The sequence below is a fragment of the Crocodylus porosus genome, unplaced genomic scaffold (assembly GCF_001723895.1).
Source record: "Crocodylus porosus isolate Cpor-Errol unplaced genomic scaffold, CroPor_comp1, whole genome shotgun sequence".
NCBI classification, from domain to species: Eukaryota; Metazoa; Chordata; order Crocodylia; family Crocodylidae; genus Crocodylus; species Crocodylus porosus.
This window is the reverse complement of record NW_017728931.1, coordinates 123,622,895-123,649,324: the sequence shown is the minus strand read 5'-3', so window position 1 is coordinate 123,649,324 and position 26,430 is coordinate 123,622,895. Positions and strand designations below refer to the sequence as shown.

General features: G+C 40.7%; 1 protein-coding gene across 1 annotated transcript in view; it reads right to left on the bottom strand.

Annotated features, from left to right (window-relative positions):
• The window catches only part of RELN (reelin), a 560,682-nt gene that overhangs the window by 23,825 nt on the left and 510,427 nt on the right, over positions 1–26,430 (bottom strand). Inside the window, exons 51-63 of the mRNA XM_019543587.1 lie at positions 25,914–26,068; positions 24,260–24,474; positions 22,280–22,457; positions 18,133–18,308; positions 16,242–16,348; positions 12,695–12,937; positions 12,005–12,180; positions 6,960–7,033; positions 5,757–5,918; positions 4,395–4,552; positions 3,123–3,342; positions 1,851–2,048; positions 1,333–1,431 (exon numbers count right to left, since the gene is read on the bottom strand). Coding sequence (XP_019399132.1) covers positions 1,333–1,431; positions 1,851–2,048; positions 3,123–3,342; positions 4,395–4,552; positions 5,757–5,918; positions 6,960–7,033; positions 12,005–12,180; positions 12,695–12,937; positions 16,242–16,348; positions 18,133–18,308; positions 22,280–22,457; positions 24,260–24,474; positions 25,914–26,068 — 2,161 coding nt within the window. The remainder of the gene's footprint in view (positions 1–1,332; positions 1,432–1,850; positions 2,049–3,122; positions 3,343–4,394; positions 4,553–5,756; positions 5,919–6,959; positions 7,034–12,004; positions 12,181–12,694; positions 12,938–16,241; positions 16,349–18,132; positions 18,309–22,279; positions 22,458–24,259; positions 24,475–25,913; positions 26,069–26,430) is intronic.

Below are 26,430 nucleotides of genomic sequence, written 5' to 3'. Positions count from 1 at the left end.
ACTTTTTGAAAACTCTCTTTTTGTTACATTTTTTAAAAACAACATAAAGTAGAAAGATGTTGGAATATTGCAGAACCATGTGTACCATTTCCCACCTGAGCTGAAACATGGCTGTAAGAATTTAGCTTTTCTCTTGGATGTTTTAATTGTTCAATTGTTGTGAGATCTATAACACATAACCATCAATTAACTGAGTCAGGAATCATGTCCAACCCTCTGTTCCTTCAAACTTAAGCTTGATGTTATGGAAGCAGAGCCCAGCAAGGAGTGTAAAAGCAGCAGAGCGTGTACAGTTACTTTGTGTTGGAACCAATTTTGGTTTGGGGTTGATATGAATGCCATGCAAGCTGGTGCTTCTCAGTGGAAAGGAGAACAGGCTAAGTAGAGATCAAATAATCCAATTTTCTTTTGTTAAAAACAATACTTCAGCACCTCTTCTAGTTCAGATTTAAAAATAGAAACCTCATTATTATAATTATTCAATCAGGAGGTTATCCAAGCTTAATGTCTGTGCTGCTGTTTTTCTAGATTTTTGATATAATGAATGTTTGAACCTATCTATTGAGAAGATACGCCTCTCTCTGCCACCCACTGTCAGCGAAGAGTTCCAGCCCGTCAAGGCACTAGCATTTCAGTTCTACTGGAACTAAACTGTTAGAGAAGAAGCAGGTCATCTGTGTGTCATGTAATACAGTAAAAAAAAAAAAAAAAAAAGGGTTAACTGAGAGTGAAACCCATTTCGTTAATGGGGGAAGCAATAGGGTGGAGACACTTTTCTTGGTAAACTCTTGACAAAGGGAATAAGTCTACAGCTCAGACCATAGGAACCTGAGATAGAGAACCCTGTTTTTGAACGGTATCCTTCTTACTAAAAAAGGAAACGAATAAGGCGTTAGTTTCTAATGCAATTTTTCAGAGCCCAATTCAACAACTTTACTCTATGATGAACAGTACAGCAAGCTATTCTATCTTCGAACAGATGTAAATCAACTTTATATGGCAACATAGCTGCTATGAATGCACATCCTTCCATGTCACAGCATGAAATATTTTCAAGACCCTACTGCTTTATTCAAGCACACAAATATTTAAAGATATTAAAGCCCACACTTTCCCTCTTGCATTTCTCCATGATGCACAACATGCATCCCTGTTGTGTTAAGTTATATCATGGTTGTCTTAAATGCTGACCTTTGCAACATATGCAAAATAATGATTTTCAGAAGTTTCTCTACATCAGAACTGTTCTTACTGAGTTTAACATTTTGCCATGCTGAAGGAATTGAAACACTTTCTGAGATGAAGATGGTATGAGGTGAATCTGATACTCACAGGACGACTTCTACGTGGTCCAAAGCCCACTGATCATGACCTGTTCCATTGTGACGGGGCTGCCACCAGCGCAATAAGACTCCTTTCATTCGTGCCTCCCTATCATTACAAAACACAAAAACCAGTAAGAGTTCTGTGCTAAAAAGGAACCTTTCTTGGCTATCTACCTATTCTCAAAATAAGAACTAGATGTAAAACCAAGATGTGCTCTGAAATATCAACTTGGAATAGCAATAAATGATTTAATGACAAATGAGAATTTAGATTGATTCAGGAAAAAGATTTTTATGCTTCTTGGAAAATATTTTTAAATGTAAAATTTTACACTTCTCTAAATAATCCTGAAGGTCTGTTCACTCCGTTTTGATCACTCTTATAAATGTCATACTTCTCATCCACTCTCTTGCCCTGTCTATGCCCATGTTTCCTTTCTTTTCCTGTGTAGAAATCAATACAGTCCTTTCTCCAGAGGATTTATACTACTTATTCAGCAGTAATGAATATGATTGGGTACTTACAGCGGAACATTATAAGACACTCTTTGGGCTTGTATAAAGTCCTTTGGCTGATGCTGTGCAATTACTTGCCATGTTATTCCATTATTTACACTGTACTGGAGTAACACTGCCTTGTCTACAGTATTAGGATCACTCAGGTTGGTATTGCAACTATCTGTTTGTGAAATGCTCCCAATTTGCAAAACAAACATTATTTTGCTGTAAAACACAGAAGAAAATATATCATTTTTAATTTATGGAAAATGTTCAAGCCAATGTGATTATATTTCCAACTTTGCCGTAGTTATTTTTTTCAAAAGTACAGAATGACTTTAAGAAACATTACTAGCAGTAAACAAAATAAGCCACTTTGATGTCGCTAAAACACAACACTTTCTCCATAATAATACCCTTTGTTAACACTGCTCAAATGCAATGTCTGTATACATCTCAGTGTTATTGGTGGCACTCAATCCATGTTTACATGCATTACTGAAAGCCAAGCTATGTATCAATGTTCAGAAGTCAAATGGCAACACGTATAGAAAAAAACTAAAAAAGGAAAATAGAAAGGCTAAAATTTACCAAAAGTAGTACCTGAAGTTAGACTCATAAATCTTTATTTAGGTGTGTACATAAGACATTAAGAGTATAACTCTAGGCATAAATACTTGGTATACTTGCTGACAGATCCTAATTCTTATTTTGTCTTCCAATTGGCTTAAAAGACAAATGCAGAGTTCTGGAAACATTTTTCTTTTAGGAACCAGAGAGTCCATGCGGTACTACATAGCCTGAAAAACTTCACAGATGAAAAAGTTGTGCTTGTTTCTTGGCAGGCGACTGTAACTTTAGCTGACAACTAATTTTGGAAGTGGGTCTGTATTTAATGTTAACATCCTCACTGCCTCTCACTTTGAATGTGACATGGTAGCCTAGGATTTGCCTTACCAGTTCAGACTGCTGATCAGTCTGTTATCTGGCCTCTGGTGATGGCCTTGCCTTAAGGTACCTGCACATACCATGCTAGGGTAGGCATACTAAAAAGATCAGACCTTTCCTGCCAACAGGCAACTCCTCCTTGTTCATAAACTCCAAGCTGCAAGTTGTTAAAACATTTTGCCAATCTTAAAAATTCTTCTAGCCAGCCGGACATGCCTGTCTGTAAGGCTGAGCCATCCCTGTTTATTCTAACCATTCATTTCGCACACATGCCATTTCATTTTTATAACAGGTTAGTCTTCTCACAAGCTGTTAAGATAGTATTTTGTATTCATAGGAAAGTGTTATTACCTTGCTCGTGTGAGATCCAAAGGTTTAGTTATAGCTTGCCTTATTTGACATCCGTTAAAATACAGTGAATCTCCATGGGCATATGGTGCCAGCTGTCCGCACCCATTCCCTATAACTCCACCCTGAATGGTTTCCCAGTTTATTTCAGTGACTCTTTCAGATTCAAAGTTATCTTTAATGTAACTGGGAAGATCATGGCTAAAAACAGAGCAGTCGTCACCTGAAAATGACAGGGTGACATTATAATACAGATAAGTATCAAAGTACCGACAAAAAAATTTACCGTTTTCAGTTTCATATTCAATTCATTGTAATTACTGCCAGAGGCAGGACCCAATGTAAAATGGAACTGTGGGCAGAATACACTGCTGCAGAACTGCACATGATATTCAGATTTCTGCATGACTGGCACAAGAAGCTAAGCTTTCACATTTAAAAAACAAAGGGTGCGTGTCTTTACTCATTTACATAGTGTAGCTCCATTGGCTTTTAGAGAATTTCTCTTGTTTTAAACCAGACTGGTGAGAGCAGTCTGAAATAACTACTTGAAGAGACGTCTCTAAGATAGCTGGGATCAAAATTATTTAAAGCTACAAGATACAGTCCTTCAAGATGTTGAGCACCCTGGCCCCATTCCAACTAAGCACTTAAATGGTTTAATTGGACTACTCATGTATGTATAAGCACAAGACTGACTGACTTTTGGAGCAGAGCCAGAGTTTTATACGTTGCAGGACTCGGCTCTTATTGGTCATAATCCACAACTTGGACTCCACCAGGAAACAAACTGAAAGCCAATGTGCTCTGTGGAATGAATATAAGTATGGCATGGTCTGTGTGAGAAATATCTATCCCTGAGTAATAAGGCATCCACACTGTGCATTAGATGAGGTCTGATAGCCTTTAATGCACAGCACAGTAATGTAATAAAGCAGAGTACAGTAATTCAATATGGAGATAATAGAAGGTGGGGCTACCTGACACTTGTGACAATTCTACTTATGAATGTATAATTTGACAAGGATTTTTGTGCATGATATCTTTTATTGGATCAACTGTATTTCACTCTCAAAAATCCTCACTGGGCCCTCATGGCTATAACATCACTCCTGAATTGAGTTGCACTACAAATACCAAGAAACAAGATATGGGTTACTCAAGCAATTCTTTGCTGAGTCAGTCAGTATATTTGAATAAGTCTTTATTTTCTTTGTTTTGACCTATATCTGCATGTCAGAGAGAGATAAACAAAAGGAATTCAAGAGAAAAAACCTTGGTATCCTTCATCACAAATGCAAATGGCTCCAGTAGTGCAATATCCATGACCACTACAGAGTTTTGGGCAGGCTTCTCCAATATACACATGATCTATGGCCCAGCTTTGTTTCTCTGTTTCTTCTCCTTTCTGAATCCACCTGAATTGAGTTGCACTACAAATACCAAGAAACAAGATATGATATATCTTAAAACATAAAACATTTATATACAAAAATAGTCAACCAGAGATAGAAATATCTCTGCGAATCGTTCCACTTTGATTAAAACAATAGCATTAAATAATAGAGTCTGACTTAAATTTTCAAAGCTTACACTAACAGTGGGCTGAAGTAACAGTCTGATCCTAAGGGCAGAGGCAGCAGATATTAGATAGTCCGCCAGTGGATAATGCATTCTCACATAAAACTTATGAAGGGATGTATAACATTTCCATTTTGGCATGCTTGCCAGGCTGGATAAAACCTCTTTGTGGTCTGGATCCAGCCTATGGGCTGTAGGTTCCTGGTCCCTGGTCTAATATTTGTGATTTTCAAAATTTCTAGGCAGCCAACAACTACTGATGTAAACTGGAGTTATTCAGTGCTTAGCACTCATCAAAAATCAGGCTATTTCCAGGATTTGAATTGAGGAACATAACTTTGACCTTTGTTTTTTGAAAATATTGTCTTAAGTCTATAGATTTACATTGGCTGACAATTTAAAATCCCAATCCTGTAAGTACTACTATTGATTATAGTGCTTCTTAACACAGAGTGCCTATACACGAGCAGCAAAGCTGCTCTGACTTGCACTGTAATTACAGTAAGTCAGAGCAAGCTTGATTAATCACTACACTCCAGCCGACTCTAGCGTCTCATCCCCATGCTGAAAAAATAGCGGCGGGGCACTTTAATTAAAGCTTGTTGAATGAGCTTTAGTTAAAGCGCCCCTGTAGCCATTTTTCAGTGTGGGGATGCTGGTACAAGAAATGCTCCAGGTGCTTTAATTAGAGCAGCTCTTGTAGCCACTCTAATTAAACTGCCACCCCCGCTCCGAGACCATGTGTCTAAATGCCCACAGCTGGCCTTCCTCACTGACTTCCATGAGACTACTCATGGTAATCGGTAGTTGAAGCTTTGGTAGTTCTTATGGCTGTGGCTCAGTCGAAATCTTTAGATTAAAAGTACTGACCATCTAATATCTGGCAATTGCCAGTTTTTGTTAAAGGAAAACATTTCCAAAGACTTTCATTATGTATCATATCCAAATCCTGAAAAAAGAATCACATTAAATTCACTAGTTGTTCTGGACAAACAGTTCCAGCAATATAGATGACAGCTAATAATTCCACAGGGATGTGACCTTTTGGTAACCTACCTGGATGAGACATGATCAGGCAGTGGGATAGTTATTCTTTTCCACATAGAGCTGTTGACAGAATTATAGGTGGTAGCTTCATGGAACTGAAATGGGGAGCAGCCAATGCTATTAGTTGAGGAAGGAAGGCATTGTGTCTGGACAAGTTGCCATGAATCTGTCCTGTAGGAAATGAAGAAAATATGTTGTTAGAACAACTGAAAAGAATAATAAAAGAGAAGTAAGTTATCCATTATAGGTCATGACAATGGCTTCTTTTAGAAAAATAATCAAGGGATCTTCAGCAATATTTTCCATGTATCATTGTCACAAACAGACAAAACAGACAAAGTGTGAAATTCTGCAACCTTGATAAGCCAAGGAAGAAGCCCCTTCTAGTGGAAATGCTCAGAATCACGTGTATTGGTAACAGGTTGTGGAAAGCAGAGGAGGAGCCCTGTGAGCTGATACTACAGCTTGTGACTAAGAATTCTGATCCCTAGTCCCTTCTCTTCCTAGGTCAGAGAAAAGTCCTTTTATATCGGTTTTCCCCACAATGTCTGTATCAGTGGTTCTCAACCATGTTAGACTCAAGGCACCCCTCAAAAAACTCCAGTTAGTTTTCTCTCATTTTTTGATTTTGGAAAAAATAATACAGCAATTCTTTTGAATGCTATTATTACTATGGATTCCTATATGAAATCTCTGGGTGTAATCAGACTTATGCATCTAACAGCGCTAACGTTGTATGGCACCCTGATTAAGACTCATTGGTATATACTGACACAGAAAAGCATATAAGCACCAAAAGAACATCTTTATTTTTTATGAAATAATCTCTCTAACATTATACTCTACTACAGGAAACAATATAATGGGTCACCAATTCAAGTGCAAATTAGCATCACATGGTTTTTATTTTAACCTTAGCTCAACAATTATAGTTCTTTATCACAGCAGAACAGGAGTTCTCTCTGTTTAACAGAGACATAGTTACTAACTGTAACTTGAAGCACAATGTCATTGGTCTGTCAATGGCCTGGGTGACTTAACAAGAAAGTTTACAGGATGTATGTAAGTTGCTATGTTTGCAATAGGAGTGGTGCACCTCTGATTTGAAAATGGTCACTGTATGACTCAAAGCAACTGCTTTCATAAGCGAAAGCCCTTGAGCTTTGTAATATGATATATGCAACTGGGACCATATATAATGTTCTTGTTTACCTGGCATCCTTGGTGTACTCCAGCATGACAGAGTGGAGGTCCCCACAAGAAGTTGCCTCACAGCCAACCACAATCTGAAACACAAACAAAAATTTGTCATATCTTGCTAGACTGAAGAGATCAAAAGGATATTAATGTCATACATGATGAAGTCTTAATCACCCTTTCTTTCTAAAGGTTTAAAAAAGAGACTGTCAACTTAAATCCAACAAATGCAGAATAGAAATCAAAATGACCCCACAATATGCCAAACTTTTTATGGCCCACCTGGAAAAAGAATTCATCAAGAACTGCACCATCAAACCCATGCTATACCTGAGATATATAAATAACATCTTAACAATTTGGAGCAAAACCCTGCAATCTCTGATTGATTTCCATCAAAAATTCAACAGCTATCACCCCTCCATCAGACTCTCTTGAATACTCAAACACCAACATTTCCTTTTTGGACACCATGATCAATATCCAAAATGGTAAAATACAAACCACCATATACAAGAAACCAATGGACCAACATACATATCTACACATAACCAGCAATCACCCTAAACCTACCAAAAAAGCTGTAATTTACTGCCAAGCTCTCCAATACCACCAAATTTGTACCAAGGAGAATACTCATGATTGCCACCTCACAAATCTCAAAGAGGCTTTCACCCAGCAAGGACACTCCTCCAGAAAGAGGGATTGTACTCCTAAATGAGTCACCCAGATACTGCATTAAAATTTGCTGCAATACAAAAAAAATCCCCACTAACTGCACACCATTAGTTATGACATAGCATCCTTCTCTGGAACCTACATGGAAAATCCTCACACAGTTGCAACCCATACTAGAAGACGACACAATTCTTAAAGAGATCTTTCCAGAAGCATCCATTCTTGCCTTTAGACAAGCACCAAACCTTGCTAACCTCACCACCAGAAGCAAACTTCCTATGACCTAAACCACACCAAATGGATCCAGATCTTGTCAGGCCAAGAAATGCAAAACCTGCCAACACATCCACCCCTCCCACAATAACTACACCCCACAACAAAACCATCATCATTTCTGGAACTTACACCGGCACTTCGCACTTCCAGAAATGTAATATACCTCATTCAGTGCACTAAATGCCCTGATGGAAAATATGTAGGAGAAACCAAACAACAACTGTGTACCAGAAGGAACATACACCAAAAAACCCAAGAAAGACATAAATATCCAATTACCTGTGGGTGCACACTTCTCACAAGACAATTACTCTCTTTCTGATCTCTCAGTTCTAATCCTCAAAGGGAATTTACAACACACCATTTGTAGATAAGCCTAGAAACTTAACTTCATAAATCTACTGGATACAAAAAATTATGGTCTTAATATAGACATTGGATTTATGGCACATTACAACATGCCTGACATCTGATTCACCAGGTACCTGCCTGAACTTACCATTTACACAATCCCGCCCCACCACCCCTTTGCTTCTCTACCCAAGGTCATCCTAACTTCCACCTATTTACTTTTTCACAGACTGACAGACTGCCCTTTTTCTGCCTTGGAGAAGTCAATACTACAACAGTCTCCCATGCTTACCTGCTGTACTCCTTCACCCATTATTACCCTCTTTTTCTCCCCCTCCCTTCCCTTCTCTACCCATTGTTTTTCAAACTTCCACCTATCTACATTTTCACTAACCTCCTGTCACACAGGTAGCTTCTTTCCTACCTTGGAGATTTAAGAACAGCAGAATCTCCCAAATGCCTGAAGAAGGGTATTGTGCCCCAAAGCTTGCAAAGAACTTTTTTTCAACTACTCAGTTGATCTAATAAAAGATATCACATCTACTCAAATAATCTTGCCCACCAATAGAAACCGAAGTATTCACCATCTCAAGTATCTCTACCTTTGTGCATCGATATATATAACTGAAAATATTAACCACTCATGGATTCTGGTATGTTTGTATTATGTAAGATAGGATTAATTTTTGTCATTTCTATACCAGAGTATACTGAGAGGATGATGAAATGCCAAAAATAGAGCATAAGTTTTGGAATTAAGGGCAAGTATTTTAAAAAACAGACGCCTAATATTAAGTCTCTAAATCAATATGTAACCACATAAACAATCTAAGAAGATAAACATTTTGAAGAATCCAGGCTTCTAGCCACCCTGCTGCCCAGCCTGGACACTCAGCACTTCTGAAAACCAGACCACTTAAGTGCCTAAATATGTATTTAAGAGCCCAACTTTGGTTAACAATTTATCACACAGGCAAAGATTTTAATAATAAAAATCTGGTGTTTAATTCATATACATCAGGGTTCACTCTTTTTAAAAGTTTTTTTTTTAAACAGAATGAAACTGTACCTGAGAAATTAAACAATTGACTTGTCTTGACACTATAACACCAAAATGTAGTAAACTTTACATGGTACTGAATAGCTAACAAACTAATGTGGCAGCAGCAGCTCTGGCCCGTGTTCCATAGCCAGATAGAGGGCCAAAGCTACCACAACCGTCATTGCAAGCACTGTGACTGTGGCGGGGTTGCGGGACTGGAGCACTCATGTACTCCATGCCCCAAACTGGAACAGAGCCAGAGCTGGAATGTGGAAGGGAGGCAGGTGGCAGGGAGTAGGGGCAGCAGGGGGGCCATGTAGGGTGGGACAGAGGCAGCAACAGGGGGTATAGGCTACAAGGGAGGCAGGCAGCAGTGGGGAGGGATAGGTGGGAGGAGGTAATTAAATGGGGGCGGGTAGAGTGCCAGGGGTGCAGGAATGCAGTGAGGGGGCAGTGTCAGGGGCTGCAGGAATTGGGGAGGGGGCAGCGTCAGTGGCAGTCATAGGGGAACAAGTGGCAGGTGGGCAGCCACTGTGGGGGAAGGTGCAGGGTGCACAGGCACTGGGGGTGTAGGCAACAAGGGGGCAAATGGTGGGGGGGACAGGTGGTCGGGGGGAAAGTACAGGGGAAAAAGGGGCAGGGCTCAGGCCACTTGACTCCCCCACTGCCTGATACCCTATCACCTTTCCTGTCACTTGTCCCCCTACAATGGCTTGTCCTGCAGTAATACATTTTCCATGCATAGAATCTAATTATTAGTGGATCATTTTAAATTCAAAGTTGTCCTGGATTCAGGTAAAATGGTATGTTAACCACTTAGGGAGCTAGTATTCACAATTTTCTATTCCCCCCACTTGCACACAACAGTAACAGAAGATCAAATTAATCCCTGGTGTAATTTCAAAGGTCAGGGATGTGGGTAGTCAAAGACTGTGGGGAAATGGGCTAAAATTGGCATTGGCTTCTAGGGAAGATGAAGGAGTTAATTTTTGGAGGAAGAGGAATTTAAAGTCCTTAAGTTAAAACAATAGCGAGAGACCAAGAACCAAATGTAATTTGGAAGAGATGTAGCATCACCCTGATTACTTTTCTCAAAGGTTATATCTTGTCTTTTTCAGAATGTTCCTCATATTTGTTTGCAAAATGTCTAAAACAGGTTTCAGTGACTTTTTTTTGTGGTAGGCTGGAATGACCCAGCTCGGGTCTGAGGCAGGCCAGTGGTAGGACCTGGCCACTGCTGGTGCTGCATCTCCTCACTGCTGGGTGGTGGCATCAGTGAAGCCCCATCGCACCTGGCTGTGGTGTGTTCAAAGCCCCATCCACCAAATGCCACCCAAGGCCATGGCTCTGCCAACCAGCTCCAATGACTCTGTGGGATGTAGGTGGCCAACCCCTGGTCTAGAAGATCTGGACATTACTGTAATATAAATAATGTACGATCTAGGCCTGTAATATAAATAATGACTAGCACTAATAATAATTAATAGCTATTTTGTAATGATGAAAAGTCTGCTGACCTGGTTGAAAAGCCCATCTTAAAGTAAAGAGTAATATCAAGGGGCACTTTGCTGATTAAATGGGCCATTCTGTTGTGACACATCACCAAGTACATAAAAGGGCTCTTTATTTTACATACTTTCATATTCTCTGCACGTGTTAGTAGTGTTGGAGTGCTGAAGTTCATGATGGTCAAGGAATTACAGGAGACACAAGGATTTTTGTGTGTGATGTCTTTTTACCAACTGCTTGGTTGGGATAGACTTACACAAGCTTTCAAATGCGAAGCATTCTTCATTAGGTCTGAAGGAAGGATGGACACTAAGAACCAAGGACATTAGTATTCATTTTATGGCAAACTAGAATTGACCCGATTCCTGAAAATCTACCTTTACACTATGGGTGATAATGACCCGCTTCTCTTTTGAAAGGTTTTGCTCTCCCAACAATCAAGCTATCTTTTTTTCTGTTGTTTATCTGCTACCTCAGATTTTTTTTCCTTCTCCAACAGCCCTCCTCACTGTTTTTAATCATCACAATGCCTACTTCTTCCTTCAGACCTTATGAAGAATATTTTGCATTTGAAAGCTTAATACTATCCCAACCATGTGGCTGGTCCAATAAAAGATATCACCTGTAAAAATCCTTGCCTTTCACATTCTCTGCATGTCACATTATTTACTCTGACTCTGTTTCTCCTGTTCTACCTGTTGCTTAATGATGGAAATTGTTTCCTCTCATTGTTTCCTCTGCCAGGCAGAGACTTATGCACATTGCTGGTCTCAATCAGGTGGAATCTCTATTCTTGCCTACATTTTCAAGGTCTCAGTCAGTTTCCATCTCCCTCTTTCCATCACTTCAGCAGGTGTTATTATAATGACACTTCACTTCAGAGATAAGAAATCAGGACAATATTTTTTTCGTATATTACCCAGCTGAGTGAAGAATGGCCAAGCAGCCAATACTTCCAGTCACCCCTGAAGCATACAGAAATTCAGTCCTGGCTTGAAATAACATACATATAATCATTCTGACCCTATTGTATTGCTTTTGTTACTGTCCTCCCCGTTACATTACAAAAAAACAAGGCATTATTAAATATTGAAAGGATTACTGAATTTTGTATTCTACTTGGAGCTAGTAAAGCTATCCAGAGACAAATTAGTTGAATTTTTATTGCATGCTTTACTTTGGATGAAGAGAAGCATCTCCTTACTTTAAACTGTATCATGTATCCTGGTTGTATAATGAGCTCCCTGGAGGACAGGATATTGTGTGTCTTGTCCTTTTTCTTATTTGGCCAGTAGAGATGAAATGATGGGTTACCACAGAACCCTGCAGTCCTGACTGCATTAGGGTAAAAACTCCAGTTTTCTTCATGGGAAGTGCCTTCTATTAACAAGAGTTAGACAAAATTACTGTAATGTCCCAAAAAACACGTAGGTGTAGCCACACAGAATCTGTAAGTGTAGCCCCACAGTGATTTTAATGAAATAAGTTTTAAATAAGGAACCAGGAGTCCTTGCTAAAGGGTCATCCTCAGTCAGACAGTGCGACTGTTTTTAAATACTGGTACCTTAAAAAGAAGGTATGATAAACATTTTCAGTTGAAATGCAATGATCAGAGGTACCCTAGATTTAATGCTTAGATTTAAAACAAAATTGTAGTGAAAAAATTGGTATTAATAAAAATAATAATGACTAATTAATACTTAAAACTGATGTAGGCAATAAAATATATACTTTGCATTTGCTAGCTAAAAGAGAACATTTCACATACAGAAAAATGAAATATATGTTCATTGAAAAGCTTTTTGTCACATTTATTTAGTTCAACATACTGTCTGTAAACTTCTGACATTTGACAGTGACAGCACAACAGAATGTTTGCTACGTTCTTCCTTACCATCATCAAATGTATCTACCAGTTGACTGGGATTGATCTCAGCTCCTCCAATTAGTATGTTATCTAGTGCCCACTGAGCACGGTCTGGGCCTGAAACCACAATGCCACTGTTAATTACAAATGGCTGCCACCAGCGCAGGCGAGTTGTATTGGTTAGAGCATGTTCAGGGAGGAGTATGTAGTCATGCCTGACCAAGACATACTTCTGATAATCCATCTCATGAAGTAAGGTCCAAGATATTCCTATAACAAAAGGAATTACCATTGTAAACAAAATAAAACATAAGCTGACAGAAGATTAAAGGAACATAATTGGAAGGCATGAGATAGTAGCTGTGTTCTTAAAGTGGAAAACTCTTAACTTCTAATAGAAGCGGGTAACCTTTACACACAATATTAGTATTTCTAATGGCAGCATATTCTGTATGCATAAAGGTAGTGTGGTGCACCTTTGGGTGTCTGCCACTTTAAGGCTGAGACCAGGCAACCAGCAGGTGCAGGCCAGCCCTGATGAGATGGCCATTTTAAATCCCGGCCTACAGGGCTGAGCCAGCAGTTTGCTGCAAGCAGCTGGGGAACAGCAACACCCGGCTGAGCTGCTGATGCTGTTCCTGTTCACACAACACTGTAAGGTAAGGGAGGAACTACTGGGAATGGCTGGAGGTTCCTAGGTGCCCCAGAGAGAACGCTAGGGCCAGTAAAAGCAAGGCCAAGACTAGACATGAGGCTAACAGCTTGCAGGCCTACACAGGGGCCAGACAAGCCCCTGATTTAAAACAGGTAGGGGTGAGGCCTGAGGCTCAGGTGAGCCTAGCTGAGAGGGAGTGGGTAAGCAGTGGAAGAGCCTAGACAAAACACTTGACTGGTCAATGCTGGCACCAGGAGCAAGATGGTCAAAAGAGCTAGAGTGCCCACTGTAAGGGACACCCAGAACCAGGGGGCCTGGGGTTCTGACTGGCCTGGAGACAGACAAGGGCCTGAGTGGCTAAAGGCCCCGGCGGGGAGCCATGTCCGAGCCGGAAGGAGGTCTAGGGAGCTGACAGCCCTGCATAATGACGGGGATTGAGTTGATCTGGTATCCCATGATCATCTCACAGAAACACTGACCAACTGCGGCCTCGGCTACATGACAGTCCACTGGCTGGGGAATTGGCTCCAAGGTCAGACCCAGAGAGTGGTAGTTTACGGAAGTCAATCATCATGGTGTGCCGTGACCAGTGGGGTCACCCAAGGTTCCATGCTTGGGCTTATACTTTTCAACATCTTCATTAATGATGTGGACATTGGTGTCAGCAGTGGACTGGCCAAGTTCGCTGATGACACCAAACTTTGGGATAAAGTGTACTCACCTGAGGACAGGATGGTGATCCAGGCCAACCTTGACAGGCTCAGAAAATGGGTGGATGTAAACCTGATGGTGTTTAACACCAAAAAATTCAAGATTCTCCACTTTGGGAAGGAAAAACCCACTGCATGCTTATAGGTTCGGCAGTGCGACGCTTGCTAGCACAATGGCCGAAAGGGACTTGGGGGTCATGATTGACCACAAGATGAATATGAGCCACCAATGTGATGTTGCAGCTGGCAAAGCAAGCAACACTCTGGCTTGCATCCACAGATGCTTCTCTAGCAGATCCCAAGATGTCATCCTCCCTCTGTACTCAGCCTTGGCGAGGCCGCAGCTGGAGTACTGCATCTAATTCTGGGCTCCACAATTTAAAAAGGATGTGGAGAAGCTTGAGAGAGTCCAGAGGAGAGCCACGTGCATGATCAGAGGGCAGGAAAACAGGCCTTATGATGAGAGCCTGAGAGCTATGGAACTCTTCAGCCTGGAAAAGCGCAGGCTCAGGGGGGACCTGGTAGCTTCCTATAAGTATATAAGGGGTGTACATCAAGATCTGGGGGAATGCCTGTTTACCAGAGTGCCCCAAGGGCTGACAAGGTCAGATGGTCACAAACTCCTCCAAGACCATTTCAGGCTGGACATAAGGAAGAACTTCTTTACTGTCTGAGCCCCCAAGGCCTGCAACAGACTGCTGCCAGAGGTGGTGCAAGCACCTGCTCTGGACTCCTTTAAGAGACATTTGGATGTTTTTCTTGCTGGGATCCTTTGACCCCAGCTGACTTCCTGCTCCTGGGGCAGGGGGCTGGACCATGATCTTCCAAGGTCCGTTCCAGCCCTAATGTCTATGTAATCTATGAAATGATTAGGAAGGGTCTGGAGAGCTGGACCAGTGAGAGCCATCCAGCAGCAGCACCAGAGCTCCTAGCCCAGTAGGGGATAAGACCAAGGCAGGTAGGCTGGTGTTGGTTCTGGGTAAGACTGAAAACTGCACCCTGCCTGGGATGGGTGGTCTGGTGGGGCTGTCTGTGGTGTAACAGTCCCCCGGAAATGCCAGGCCAGTTACCTCCCTTGTGAAAGGCAAGGAGGGGTGCCTTAAAACCCCAGCCCCCACATCCTGGTGGGTTACCCACACCCAGGGACAGGCATGGGGGCCAAGCATGCCTTCAAGCACCTGAGTCCCAGAGAAGGGAGCGAGTGTGGTAAGACCCTGGAAGCCCCAGAGAAGGGAGCGAGTGTGGATGCTCCATAGAGGGGGCAAGTGTGTGGAGGCGTCAGTGACGGGGATGAGTACTGAGCTCCAGGTAAGTCTTCAGAGACCTGAGGCCACAAGTGGGTCTAAGGCCAAGTGAGGCAGCATAGAGGGACCCACGAGTAGAAGGGGCAAGTCACTGGCCCCAGTTAGGCAACTGATGGGTTGTGTTACCCAGTGAGGGGCTAGGGTCAGAGTCAGCTCAGTATTTGGTGAACTGCCCAGTTACTGTGCAGGTGAGGGTCACAGGAGAGGCCCAAAAGGCTGTGCCAGGACTGTGCAAGGAGTGCAGAGATAAACCTGATGGCCTACAGGAGCTGCTCAAGGAAGCAGGGCAGAGTGAATGTGGCCCAGTAAGGGGCATGAGTGCAAGAGGCCTAATGAGAGAGGGTGGAGCGATAGAGACCCCAGTGAGAGGGAGGCAGTATGTGACGCCTAGAACAGGGCAGTATGAGTGAGGCCTAACAGTGTGCTGAGTTTGGTCTGGCCTAAAGCCGGAGCATAGAACAACTCAGGAATGACATCTGCAAGGCGTGGGACAAGATAAGGGAAGGTCAGTGTCATGTACAGCGCCCCCCTGGCATCAGGACAATAAAATGGGCAGCCTCTTGCATTTTACACGTTTTAGGGAACAGCAAAGTTGTGGCAGGTGAGACAGGGCAGACTACCCTACTTAGACAGGTGGACAGGCTGACACAAGACCTGGCCCTGGGATGGCTCCCTGTCACAGGTAGCAGGATGGGGTCCTTTTCTTCAGAAACACAGAAGAAAATTTTATATGAGAAGAGATACAAATAAGAGACACAAATATCTTTCATAGTTGGAAATTATAGCTCTGAATAAGAGATTCTATATTTTTATTGGTCTCAGCTGGTCTAAATTGGCACAGTAAAGCATTTACTGTGTTTGAGTATAAAAAAATATGTTCACATGCAACTAAAATGTTTACTTGCCTCCATCAACTGAATAATCTAACAGAACTCCCTCCTTCCTGCATGTTGGTCTGTGACAGGTTGTCATGTTGTTTTCACTCCCAATTCTTCCCCAATACTGTAGAAATCTGAAGGGAAACACATTGATAGTTACACACAGAATACAGTATATCCAAATAATATAGTAGACTCTTTCTTACATGACAGATTTGTTTACTGTCAAAAAATATATTGACAATATTCAATATACCAGAAAGTTTTATTAAACCAAACTGATGTTTACTTAGGACAAAGATAGGTTTTTAGTGAATCTTGCAGAAACAGACCTCTATAAATGCAAATAGGCCACTATGGGCACAGCACATTCATCTGTGTTTGAAATTAAGCAAGGAAATTAACTTAATGAAAATCAGAAGTAATTCCAGTAAAACATAAAAAAGAAAGAGATGAGCTACATATTAAAACAAATTCTGCATGTAATTCAGCAGAATTAGTGACACTTTAAAGCAAGAGGATGAGGAAAACAATAATATTAGTATGCTTTGTCTCCTATATTTTATAGGCTATATTCTTAGCTCATATAAATTGGCATCAGGGCTCTAATGGAAGCATGCTACTTACCATGGCTGAAGATCTGGCCTTATAAGTATGCAAAAGCTGTGTATTTTATATATCTAGTTTATGTATATTAAACAAATGTGATAAAATCTTTTATATGAGTGAAAAAAGGTTATATTTCACAGCTGTCTCATCACTGGGCAATTCTATTTTGTTGCAATAAATATACAGATGGGAAATACGAATTTTTAAAGGGAAAGAAAAAGCCACGGAAACATTTTAAGGCCCAATTCTGTAGTCACTTTAAGCACATTATTTTCCATATGTTCCCTCATTTCAGTGGAGTTACTTACCCGAGAAAAGCCATTCACATCTGTAAATGCTGGCAGGACATGGCATTTTGTTGCAAATTACCACAGAGACTTGTTCCTTTAACCGTCTGGCAAATATCATGCTTTTCTTTCTCCAAGGCCTTCAGTGAAGACAGGCCTCAAGAGGAAATTCCCTTGGCCATTTTTGAAATGTTAATGTTTCAACTTCACTTAGAAAAATCTGTATGATATACTCAAATTGGCTCCTGTCTACACCACTCTCATGCTAAGGAAGAAGTCTCTAGGGGTTTTTTTAATAGCTGTTTCTTCAGTGTAGTACATGCCCTACCCAGAACCCAGATGATACGTGGTTAAATCCAATTCTCCTATAGCCCAACTTAAATAAACACAATTGGCATTTTTTAAGTAAATACCTTTGGTTACTTATTTTTTGAAAACCTTTTGGGTGTTTGTGAGATGTGCTGGTGTGACCCTCCCAAATACTGTCAATATATAGAATGGGCACAGCACAGGCACATACACATGGGGGACAGCACAGGCATGTACAGATTTTTTTCCTCGTGCCCACTTAGTTCTTCACCTCTTTGCTGAGACTGGCAGCCAGAGTACCAGCTGGTGTCAGTTGTGAAGTTGAGGTTGTAACACAGTTGTCACTAGCACGGCACTATTCTTAAACTTTGTCTATAAGTTCTAAACTCTTTTGAGTAAGGAGCTTTTCTTGTCATATACCTACAAAGCAGCAAGATACTCCACAAAAATAAATAATAACTCATTTCACAAATGTCAGTGAAAAAATTCCAGTTGACGGTAAAAATAAGAACTATTTGTCATTGTCTACCAGAGATGACTCTGAACTGTGGCTTAGAAGTGAAAAGTTCAGTATCATCATTCCTGTAAGCTGTCTTATCTGTTACTCTTTATTTATATGTTTGTTACCAATCTGATCTCTATTATTATTATTAATGAAGCCCTTTGTTAGAACACATCAGCTATGCCAAATTCTAGCTGGTAACATGACATACTTGGCACCCCTTAGATCCAGGTCTTGAGTGACAGCCTCTCTTACAGTAGTGCCTCCAAAATACAGAGCTGTATCCTCTGCTAGAATTCCACATTCAGTACAAGCATTTCCACCTTCCAAGGACATCCATAAATCTGGTTTAATTTCTTCATTGTCAAAGCGTTCCTTCAGGAAAGTCTGTAAAAAAAAAAAAAGAAAAAACAGTATGTAGCATTTGAGCAACAACTAGAAGAATCATTCTGCTCTACAGCCTTTTTAGCTAACCCAGTTATAATTGACTTTTGAAGTACGTTTGAAATGTTCATAAAAATAGTGAAGTGATTTTTTTTTTCCTCTCAGGAGCTAAGGTCCACTGCCTTTGTACAGACAGTACATTTTATTTAAATTATATCACCTGATTGCATCCATCAGACATAAAAGTAATGACTTAGTGCTAGATAACATCCTTCCCCTTTTTTTTTTTTTTGCAACCCCACAAAACCTGCTCCCCATGCACACACACAGTCTAGTTATTAAGTGTGGGCATATGGATACAAACAAAGACATTAAACTGTATGATAAATAGGAGCTATAACTATTATTTATTGTTGGTATTCTCGTTGTGTTCAGAGGCAAAATTAAGATTAGGGCTCCATTGGACTACCTGTCATACAAAATTCATAGTAACATCCAGCCCCGGCATATAAGGAGTGAAAAATGGAATGATGAAGACATCCCAGATGACCTCAGGGACACCATGATTGTGACAATTTTCAAGACAGGAGGCAAGTCTAACTGGAAATTATAGAGGGATTGCCTTGCTGTCCCACAGGAAAGATCATTGTGAGAACCCTCCTGAGTTGTCTCTTTCCACTTGCTGAAGAGCTCCTCTTGGAATCTCAATGTGGGTTTAGGGCATCAAGAGGCACAACTGACATAATCTTCAGAGCTTTCCAGCTGCAGGAAAAATGCCAGGAACAACATAAACCTCTCCATATGGCCTTCTTTGACCTCACAAAAGCCTTCGACTCTTGTCAACCGAGAAGTGCAGTGGAGGATCCTTCTGTAGTATGGATGCTAACTGAAATTCATCACCATTCTTTGCCTGCTCCATGACAGTATGCAAACAGTGGTTCTCAATAATGGATCCATCACAGATCCTTTTTGACGTTAAGATGGGAATTAAGCAAGGCTGTGTCATCACTCCAAACTCTTTTTGATATTCCTTACTGTGATGCTACATCTGACTACCAACAAGCTTCCAGCTGGAGTGGACCTAAACTACTGAATGGACAGTAAACTGTTTAATCTAAGATGACTCACAGTCAAAACCAAGACCACCTCAACCTCAATCATGAAGCTCCAATATGCCAATAATGTTGTAAACTGTGCACACTTGGAAGCAGACCTTTAGGTAACTGTCAACATTTTTATCAAGGCATACAAGAAAATGGAACTGACACTTAGCATTCAGAAGACTAAGGTCCTCCATCAACAAGCTCTTAATGAGTAGTCCGCAGCTCTGGTAACAATTTAGATTCATGCTGAGACTCTGGAGAATGTTGAGTATTTTCCATACCAAAAAGCCATCTCTCACAGAAGACTGACATTGATGAAGAAATCCAACATTGCCTCAAATGGACAAGTGTAGCTTTCTGATATGTGAGGAAATGTGACATCAGATCTAAAACCAAGCTCATGGTTTATCAAGCAGTTGTGATCCCCACCTTACTGTATGGAGCTGAGACCTGCAGAAGATCCTCTGAATCCAGGGAAGACAGACACTCCAACATTAGTGTTTTCTTATAAGCAAACATCATGAACATTGAGGTGATGATCATCCAACATCAATTTTGCTGGGCCACCCATGGTATCCAGATGCCCGACTCCAGACTCCCAAACCAAGTTTTATTCTCCCAACTCAGTCAAGGCGCAAGCCCAAAAGGAGGGCAGAGAAAGCACTTCAAGGGTACCCTCAAGGCCAACTTAAGAAATGCAACATGGACATCAGCTCATAGGAGACTATCGCCCATGAATGAAGGAAGAATACTGCAAGGATCTCAGTACTTATGATAACCTTACGATGACAACAGGAGTGGCAGGAACAGTGTGTTGCAGACCTAATCAAGAATCCAGAGCCACCCACCCCACGTGCCTAAGTTGCAACACAGTCTGACGATCCCATATCAGCCTTGTCAGCCATATTTGGACTCACAGATATATATGACACTCATGGAAGACAATCATCCATGATGTGAGGGACTGCCAAAGAAAAAGAAGATAAGCAGTAAGGGTGTGCAAAGCAGGCAGAATTTGATTCAGATTTGGTCTGATCTGGGGGACAGTGATTTGATTCACTGATTTGGTTTACCGTCCCAAGTCGATCTGGCCAAATCTGAAGATTTGATTCTGATCAGCAATTCAGCTATAGACACAGCTTTATATGTTTTTTCTATGTACCATGAAGTACCAGGCATGGCTCGTGGATGCTGAGATGGTGGGGTAGATGGAGTGTCCCATGGGAGTGTGCGGGGGCGTTCTCCACACACTCGGCAGTGGACCTGGAAGTGGACTGCAAGTATTTTCAGTCCACTTCCTGGTCTGCTGCCAAGCGCTTGGCAACTGCCCATGGGGGGACCCTGGGTGACCCCCCCCCCCGGCCCAGAAGGCACCAGCTGCCAAGCTGGGGGGGCAGGGGAGGGGTCTCACGTGCCCCATGGTAGACCTGGAAGTGGACCGGAAATACTTTTGGTCCACTTCTGGGTCCACCACCAAGTGCACAGGGAACCCCCCCACATTCCTGTGGGACACTCCATCTGTCTCACCATCTCAGTGTTCATGAGCCACACCTGGTACCTCAAGGTATGTAGAAAAACAACATATAAAGCTGTGTCTATGGCCAAATCATCGAATCTCTCCAAATCGATTCAGAGGCTTCCAATTCAATTCAGAGAGATTTGATTTGGATTCAGAGTCAGCAACCAAAGCTTTGCACAGCCCTAATAAACAGCAGTCAGACAATAAACAGTCAAAGTGGAATCACTTGTATGCAACTGTAAGGACAAAACTGTGCCAGAAATGATTAGCATCTGTTATGATTAAAGGGGTCAGGCTAAGCTGTATTCACAAGAAAATATGTCTCTAATTACTAAAAACAGGGATGCAGTGATCCCAGCAGTAAAGCTATTGAAACTTTATTCACAAACACTGGTGTGAATAAAATATTGGTTGCTCTTATGGCATTCGTGAGCTTTTGATATTATTCTCTACTAATATTTGTACAAACAAGGTTTTATTTATGAGAATACACATGGAAAGTGAAAGTTTTGAGCTACTTAAGGGAACATATATTAATATAAGCAGTCTGCACAAACACTTATTACACTAACAAGTCTTAGAATCAGAGTCTCTGAGAGCATCTACATGAGATGCCTTACTGCACAGTAAAGCTAATTACTGCATAATAAGTGTCCACATCTACACATGCAGCTGCTTACTGCAGCATAATTGGCTGTAATCGCTATTAAATTTGCTACCTGCAAATTCAAGTAGCTAGACACCTCTGGCTTTGCTCCTAGCAAGAGAATTGGTACATCCTTGTTGAAGTCCCCATCCTTAGCTGTAGACAACACCCAATGCCCCTGGGGTGGCTTAAAAACACCCTGACACATATAGCAGGAAGAAAAAGGGGTGGAGGGTAATTGGAGCAAGCAGTATAGCCCAGAAGCATGGTAGAAAATAGGTATAGCTATGCCTAGATCATCCATGACCAGTGCCTGTCCAACCTCTTTCTGAACACCTCCAGTGATGGAGAGTCCACAGCTTCCCTAGGCAATCTGTTCTACTCACTCACTATTCTGAGAGTGAAGAAGTTTTCCTGGATATCCAATCTAAATTTATTTTGCTGCAACTTCAAGCCATTGGTCTACAGCCTCCTTTCTGCAGCAAGACAGAAACCTCAGCAAAGCGATACTTCTTTACACTACAACATGAAAAAGATATATTTTTGAAGATATGATCCTGGGATGTGCAGTTTAGATATGAATGTGGATTTGAGTATATCCAATGTTTGAACTTCTATTTGAACCAAGCTCTGTTCTTTAAAGTTAAATAGACTCAATTCCTCAAACACAGCAGAGTCCCCCCATAACTAAATTGATTAAAATTACCTTCAGAGATTGGGTTAGGTAGCAGTTTGGTCCAGAGTAACCAGGATCACAGATGCACTGTTCTTTCAAGCAGTCACCATGGCCTCTACAGTTTTCTAAGCAACCAGGTCCCAGATAGAAATTATCAATGGCCCACTGCATATCTGAATATTTTTGATAGAACCTAAACCTCACTGGACTAGAAACACAAGAATGAAGAAAAACAGATGCAGATAAAACAGATAGTTTTGTACAAATGAAAACAGTAGACTAAATACATATGTTTATGGATAGCATGGTAAAGGGAAAATTGGACTCTTCCCTATAGAACATATGGTAATTAATATTTTTATTATCTGATAGTTCTTCTAAATGAAAGTCATAATTATGTGTTATTATTTAAACAAAATTATCATTATTTTGACCAAAATGATAAGATGCATATTTCTTGCTTTCAGCTTAGAAATATTTAATTGTTTTGTAAAACAAAGAGATTTTTCACGTGAGCTCTACCACATATCGTCTCACTCAGCCCTTGACTTGCAAGGAGTTCCACTGAATACAGTGGCGTACCTATGATGCACAATTAGGCATCTTTAGAATCATGATATTTTAAATTAATGTTTGGCAGTCTTCATAGTAATCCACTGAAACATATATATATATCCCTTAGAACATACATACTTGATCTGGAGAGATTCACTGTTGACAGAAAGCCGGAAAAAAATTATCTTCAGAGATAATTTATTTTTAAAATAAATAATTCAAAGCTTTTAAATAAAACAACCTAATTTTATGGAGAAAAGACAAATTAATGCAGCATTAACAGATAATTTGAGTAAAACATTTCTATAAAAAGGAAAATTCTTGTCACTAGTAGAATGTGGTCTCTAGGCAGGTTAAAATATGCAGTACAGATTCAGACTAAAAGAGAAAATCTTCCTTTTGTCATTTGTTCATTACCAAATTTGATAAGAAAGAATAAGAAATATACAGCACAGAGGGTCATATCATTCTGCTGCTTTGAGTTTTTATAGAAAAATCAAGTCTCAGTTATATTCCTTTGAAGGTCTAGAACGGCACTGCCCAAGAAAGCTGGATTAAAGATAAAGTGGTGTAGCCTAGATGAGACAGAGGCATGAAATATGATCTTGATCTCTTATTTCTAGGATGGCAGGGACTAGAGTTGAAAAAAGTTAGTTACCAAGAAGGAAGAACTTGGCAATACTCTCCAGCAAACTCTTAAGAGTGGAGCTTTGAAGAAAATTCCATTCAACCCCTTTCTGTAGGAAGAAAAGCTGACGTGATGCAAGGACTCTTCAATAGTAAGATAAGGGAAAAATGGGAGGAACTTCTGAGGACCTCCAAAGAAAATAATATGTCAGTAGTTCAGAAGCCCAGAAGGTGGTTCAAACTTGAAAACTGACTTTAAGTTTCCATGCTAATTGTTTCTCCATATCTCACTTGTTAGGATTATGAATAATACAAAAAAAAGTCTCTTCCCCCAATTGCTACCTCTGAAAAACCAATGTGGAATCTTCAATTAAGAGTGTTTTTTCTGGTGCATAAAAAGATTCAGTGCATCTAATTTTACCTTTAGTTATACCAGTATAGCTTCTGTTGTTTGCAAACACATGCAGCTAGAATTCAGTTAAAATTCTGGTGATGTTAAGAGAAAGGACATAGTCTAGTTTCTCCCAGGGTCATGTTGGCCCTGCAGAGCTATTGGGGACATAAGTTAATAAACCTCTTTATTAAAATGGACAGCTGTGGGGAACTGATAGACTTTGAATAGACAAAAAGGAAGTGATTTACCAGAGTTCTTAAGCATATGCTTGATTTAAAGTCTTGAAATCCTTAAAATTAGGTGAGTACTTAAGAAGGTTGCTGAACAGAGGCCAGAGTACATGTTTAAATAAATGTATATATAATTATGATTTTCAGGCTATAATGTATATTTAAGGCTGTACCCACCATGATGATCTACTTTTTCATACTTACTTGCCCACAAGGTTTTCAGGCAGTGGATATGTTATCCTTTTCCATCCTTTTGTTGGAAAGAAGACAGAGGGCTGTGAAACACTCCCAGAACATTTTGGATCAGCAGGTAAGCACTGAGGTACTAAATAGCTCCAACTCACACCAAAGTCAGTGGAATACTGCACGTGGACTTGGTTCTGTGCAATTTTTTCTGAATTTTTACATCCAACAGAAATCTAAGACAGATAAAAGGAGGTAAGTAGGTATAATCCTTTCAGTCCCAGAACTGTGTGGATGGTTATGTTTTAAGAAATTTTACAGAAAGAAAGGTGACTGTAGAGTGTACTTTGAGTTACAGCACTTGCAGAACTTACATCACACTTGTCATTCTGTAGCTTTCGTTATTCACAATGTGCAAACTGGAAATTGAGTGAAAGTCATACTACGAGTCAGTGGATTTCACTGTTAAGGTGTACTTCTCCTATCACTGTCCCATAACAGTGCAATTTAAGACACCAATATTTTAAATGGCAGTAAATAAAGCCAATGCTTTGATTAGCTGTTACTTTACTAATCAGTTATGACAAAATATGCAGTGCACTGGGGAGTGAATCTCCCACCTGTATCATGTTCATACACCTGCAGCACTGGAGAAGAACCCAAGATTGTCTCTAAACTGTCAGTAATATTAAGTATTAAGTATTAAAACGTAGGCCAGTTACTAGAGAGTGACATCATAAGCCGTTCAGCAGCAGGCAGTGGTACAGATCCCCTGGCCTATATATCATTTGCTGTTCTGGAAATTTTTCCAGGAGAGAAAAACAGCAGAACAACAGGTTGTCAGAACTATGTAGAACAGTGATTTGCAAACATTTTTGGCTGTATATCTCTTTACCTGCAAAATATAGCTGATTGTTCCCCCTGCAACAGATGCATTTGCATGTTCATTCCTTAGGAAGAATGGGTGTCTTCCCCTTAGGGGAAGGGGGCACTTTAATTAGAATGGCTCTTGGAAGCTAATTAAAGTGCCTGCAGCATCTTGTGTATTCAGTGCCCATACTTCAAAATGGCAGCAGGGGCACTTTAGCTAAAGCTTGTTCGATGAGCTTTAGTTGAAGTGCCCCCACTGCCATTTTGAAGCATGGGGATGCTGAATACACATGATGCTGAAGCTGCGGGAGCATGCTAATTAGCATGTTCCAACAGACTTGATTAATCAAGTCTACTCCAGCCATGAACGATGCATGCCCTGGTGGCTGGGGGGGTACGGTGGTGGCAGGAGTGCAGTGGTGGGAACATGGCAGCAGCAAGCAGGAGCTCCTGCAGATGCCACCGGCACTGTCAGCAGAGGGGTGAGGAGACCACCTGCAGACTCTGCTGGCAGCACCTTTTTGTAGGGGGTGCACTGCCATGCTCAGGGGTGCACATGCACCTGTGTGAACCCCCTACGTGTTGCCCCTGACTCCAGCACATTCTAATTAGAGCATGGAGCAGATGTCAGCGATGTGTAACGGTGCCGAATATGGACAGTGATGTCGATATGCTGCAGTGCTATCGTTTACCATGCACTGACCTGTCAGAAGCTCCACTGCCATTACTAAACTTTAGGCAAAGCAGGGGTATGTGTACCACAGTTTGAAAATGATGGAAAAGACATAGATGATAAAGCGTTTACCTTGAATTGCATAATCCAGCCTTCTGTAGGACTTAGGTCATGGGTAACTGCATAAACTTCCCTACCATCATGGCTACCACAGATCATAACCCCATCAGGAGATTCACAGAATCTTTCAATTGAGCAATCATCATGGAACAGCCAGTGTTCATTCACTTAAAAAATATGAAAGTTAATACTGTATTACTGAAACATCTAAATAGTGTAAATTGCTAATGAAAGAATGGCTTATTTTTTCAACTGTGTACAAGTAAGTTAGTATTGTTCTCTGAAATATTTCTGAGAACTTTAGTACCCATCATTCCCATATAACTGTATTATACTTACTGTTCACAACAGCCTTTGCTACTTCTGAGCTCAGACATTTTAAAATATTTTTAAAACATAAGAATTATTATTCATAGTATAAAGTCTTGTTACACTAGACCCTATAAAAGGAATAGTATGGTTTTATAACATACATACCATTTAAAAAGATACACAGTATCTTTAACAAATGCACAAGTATTTCCCTTTT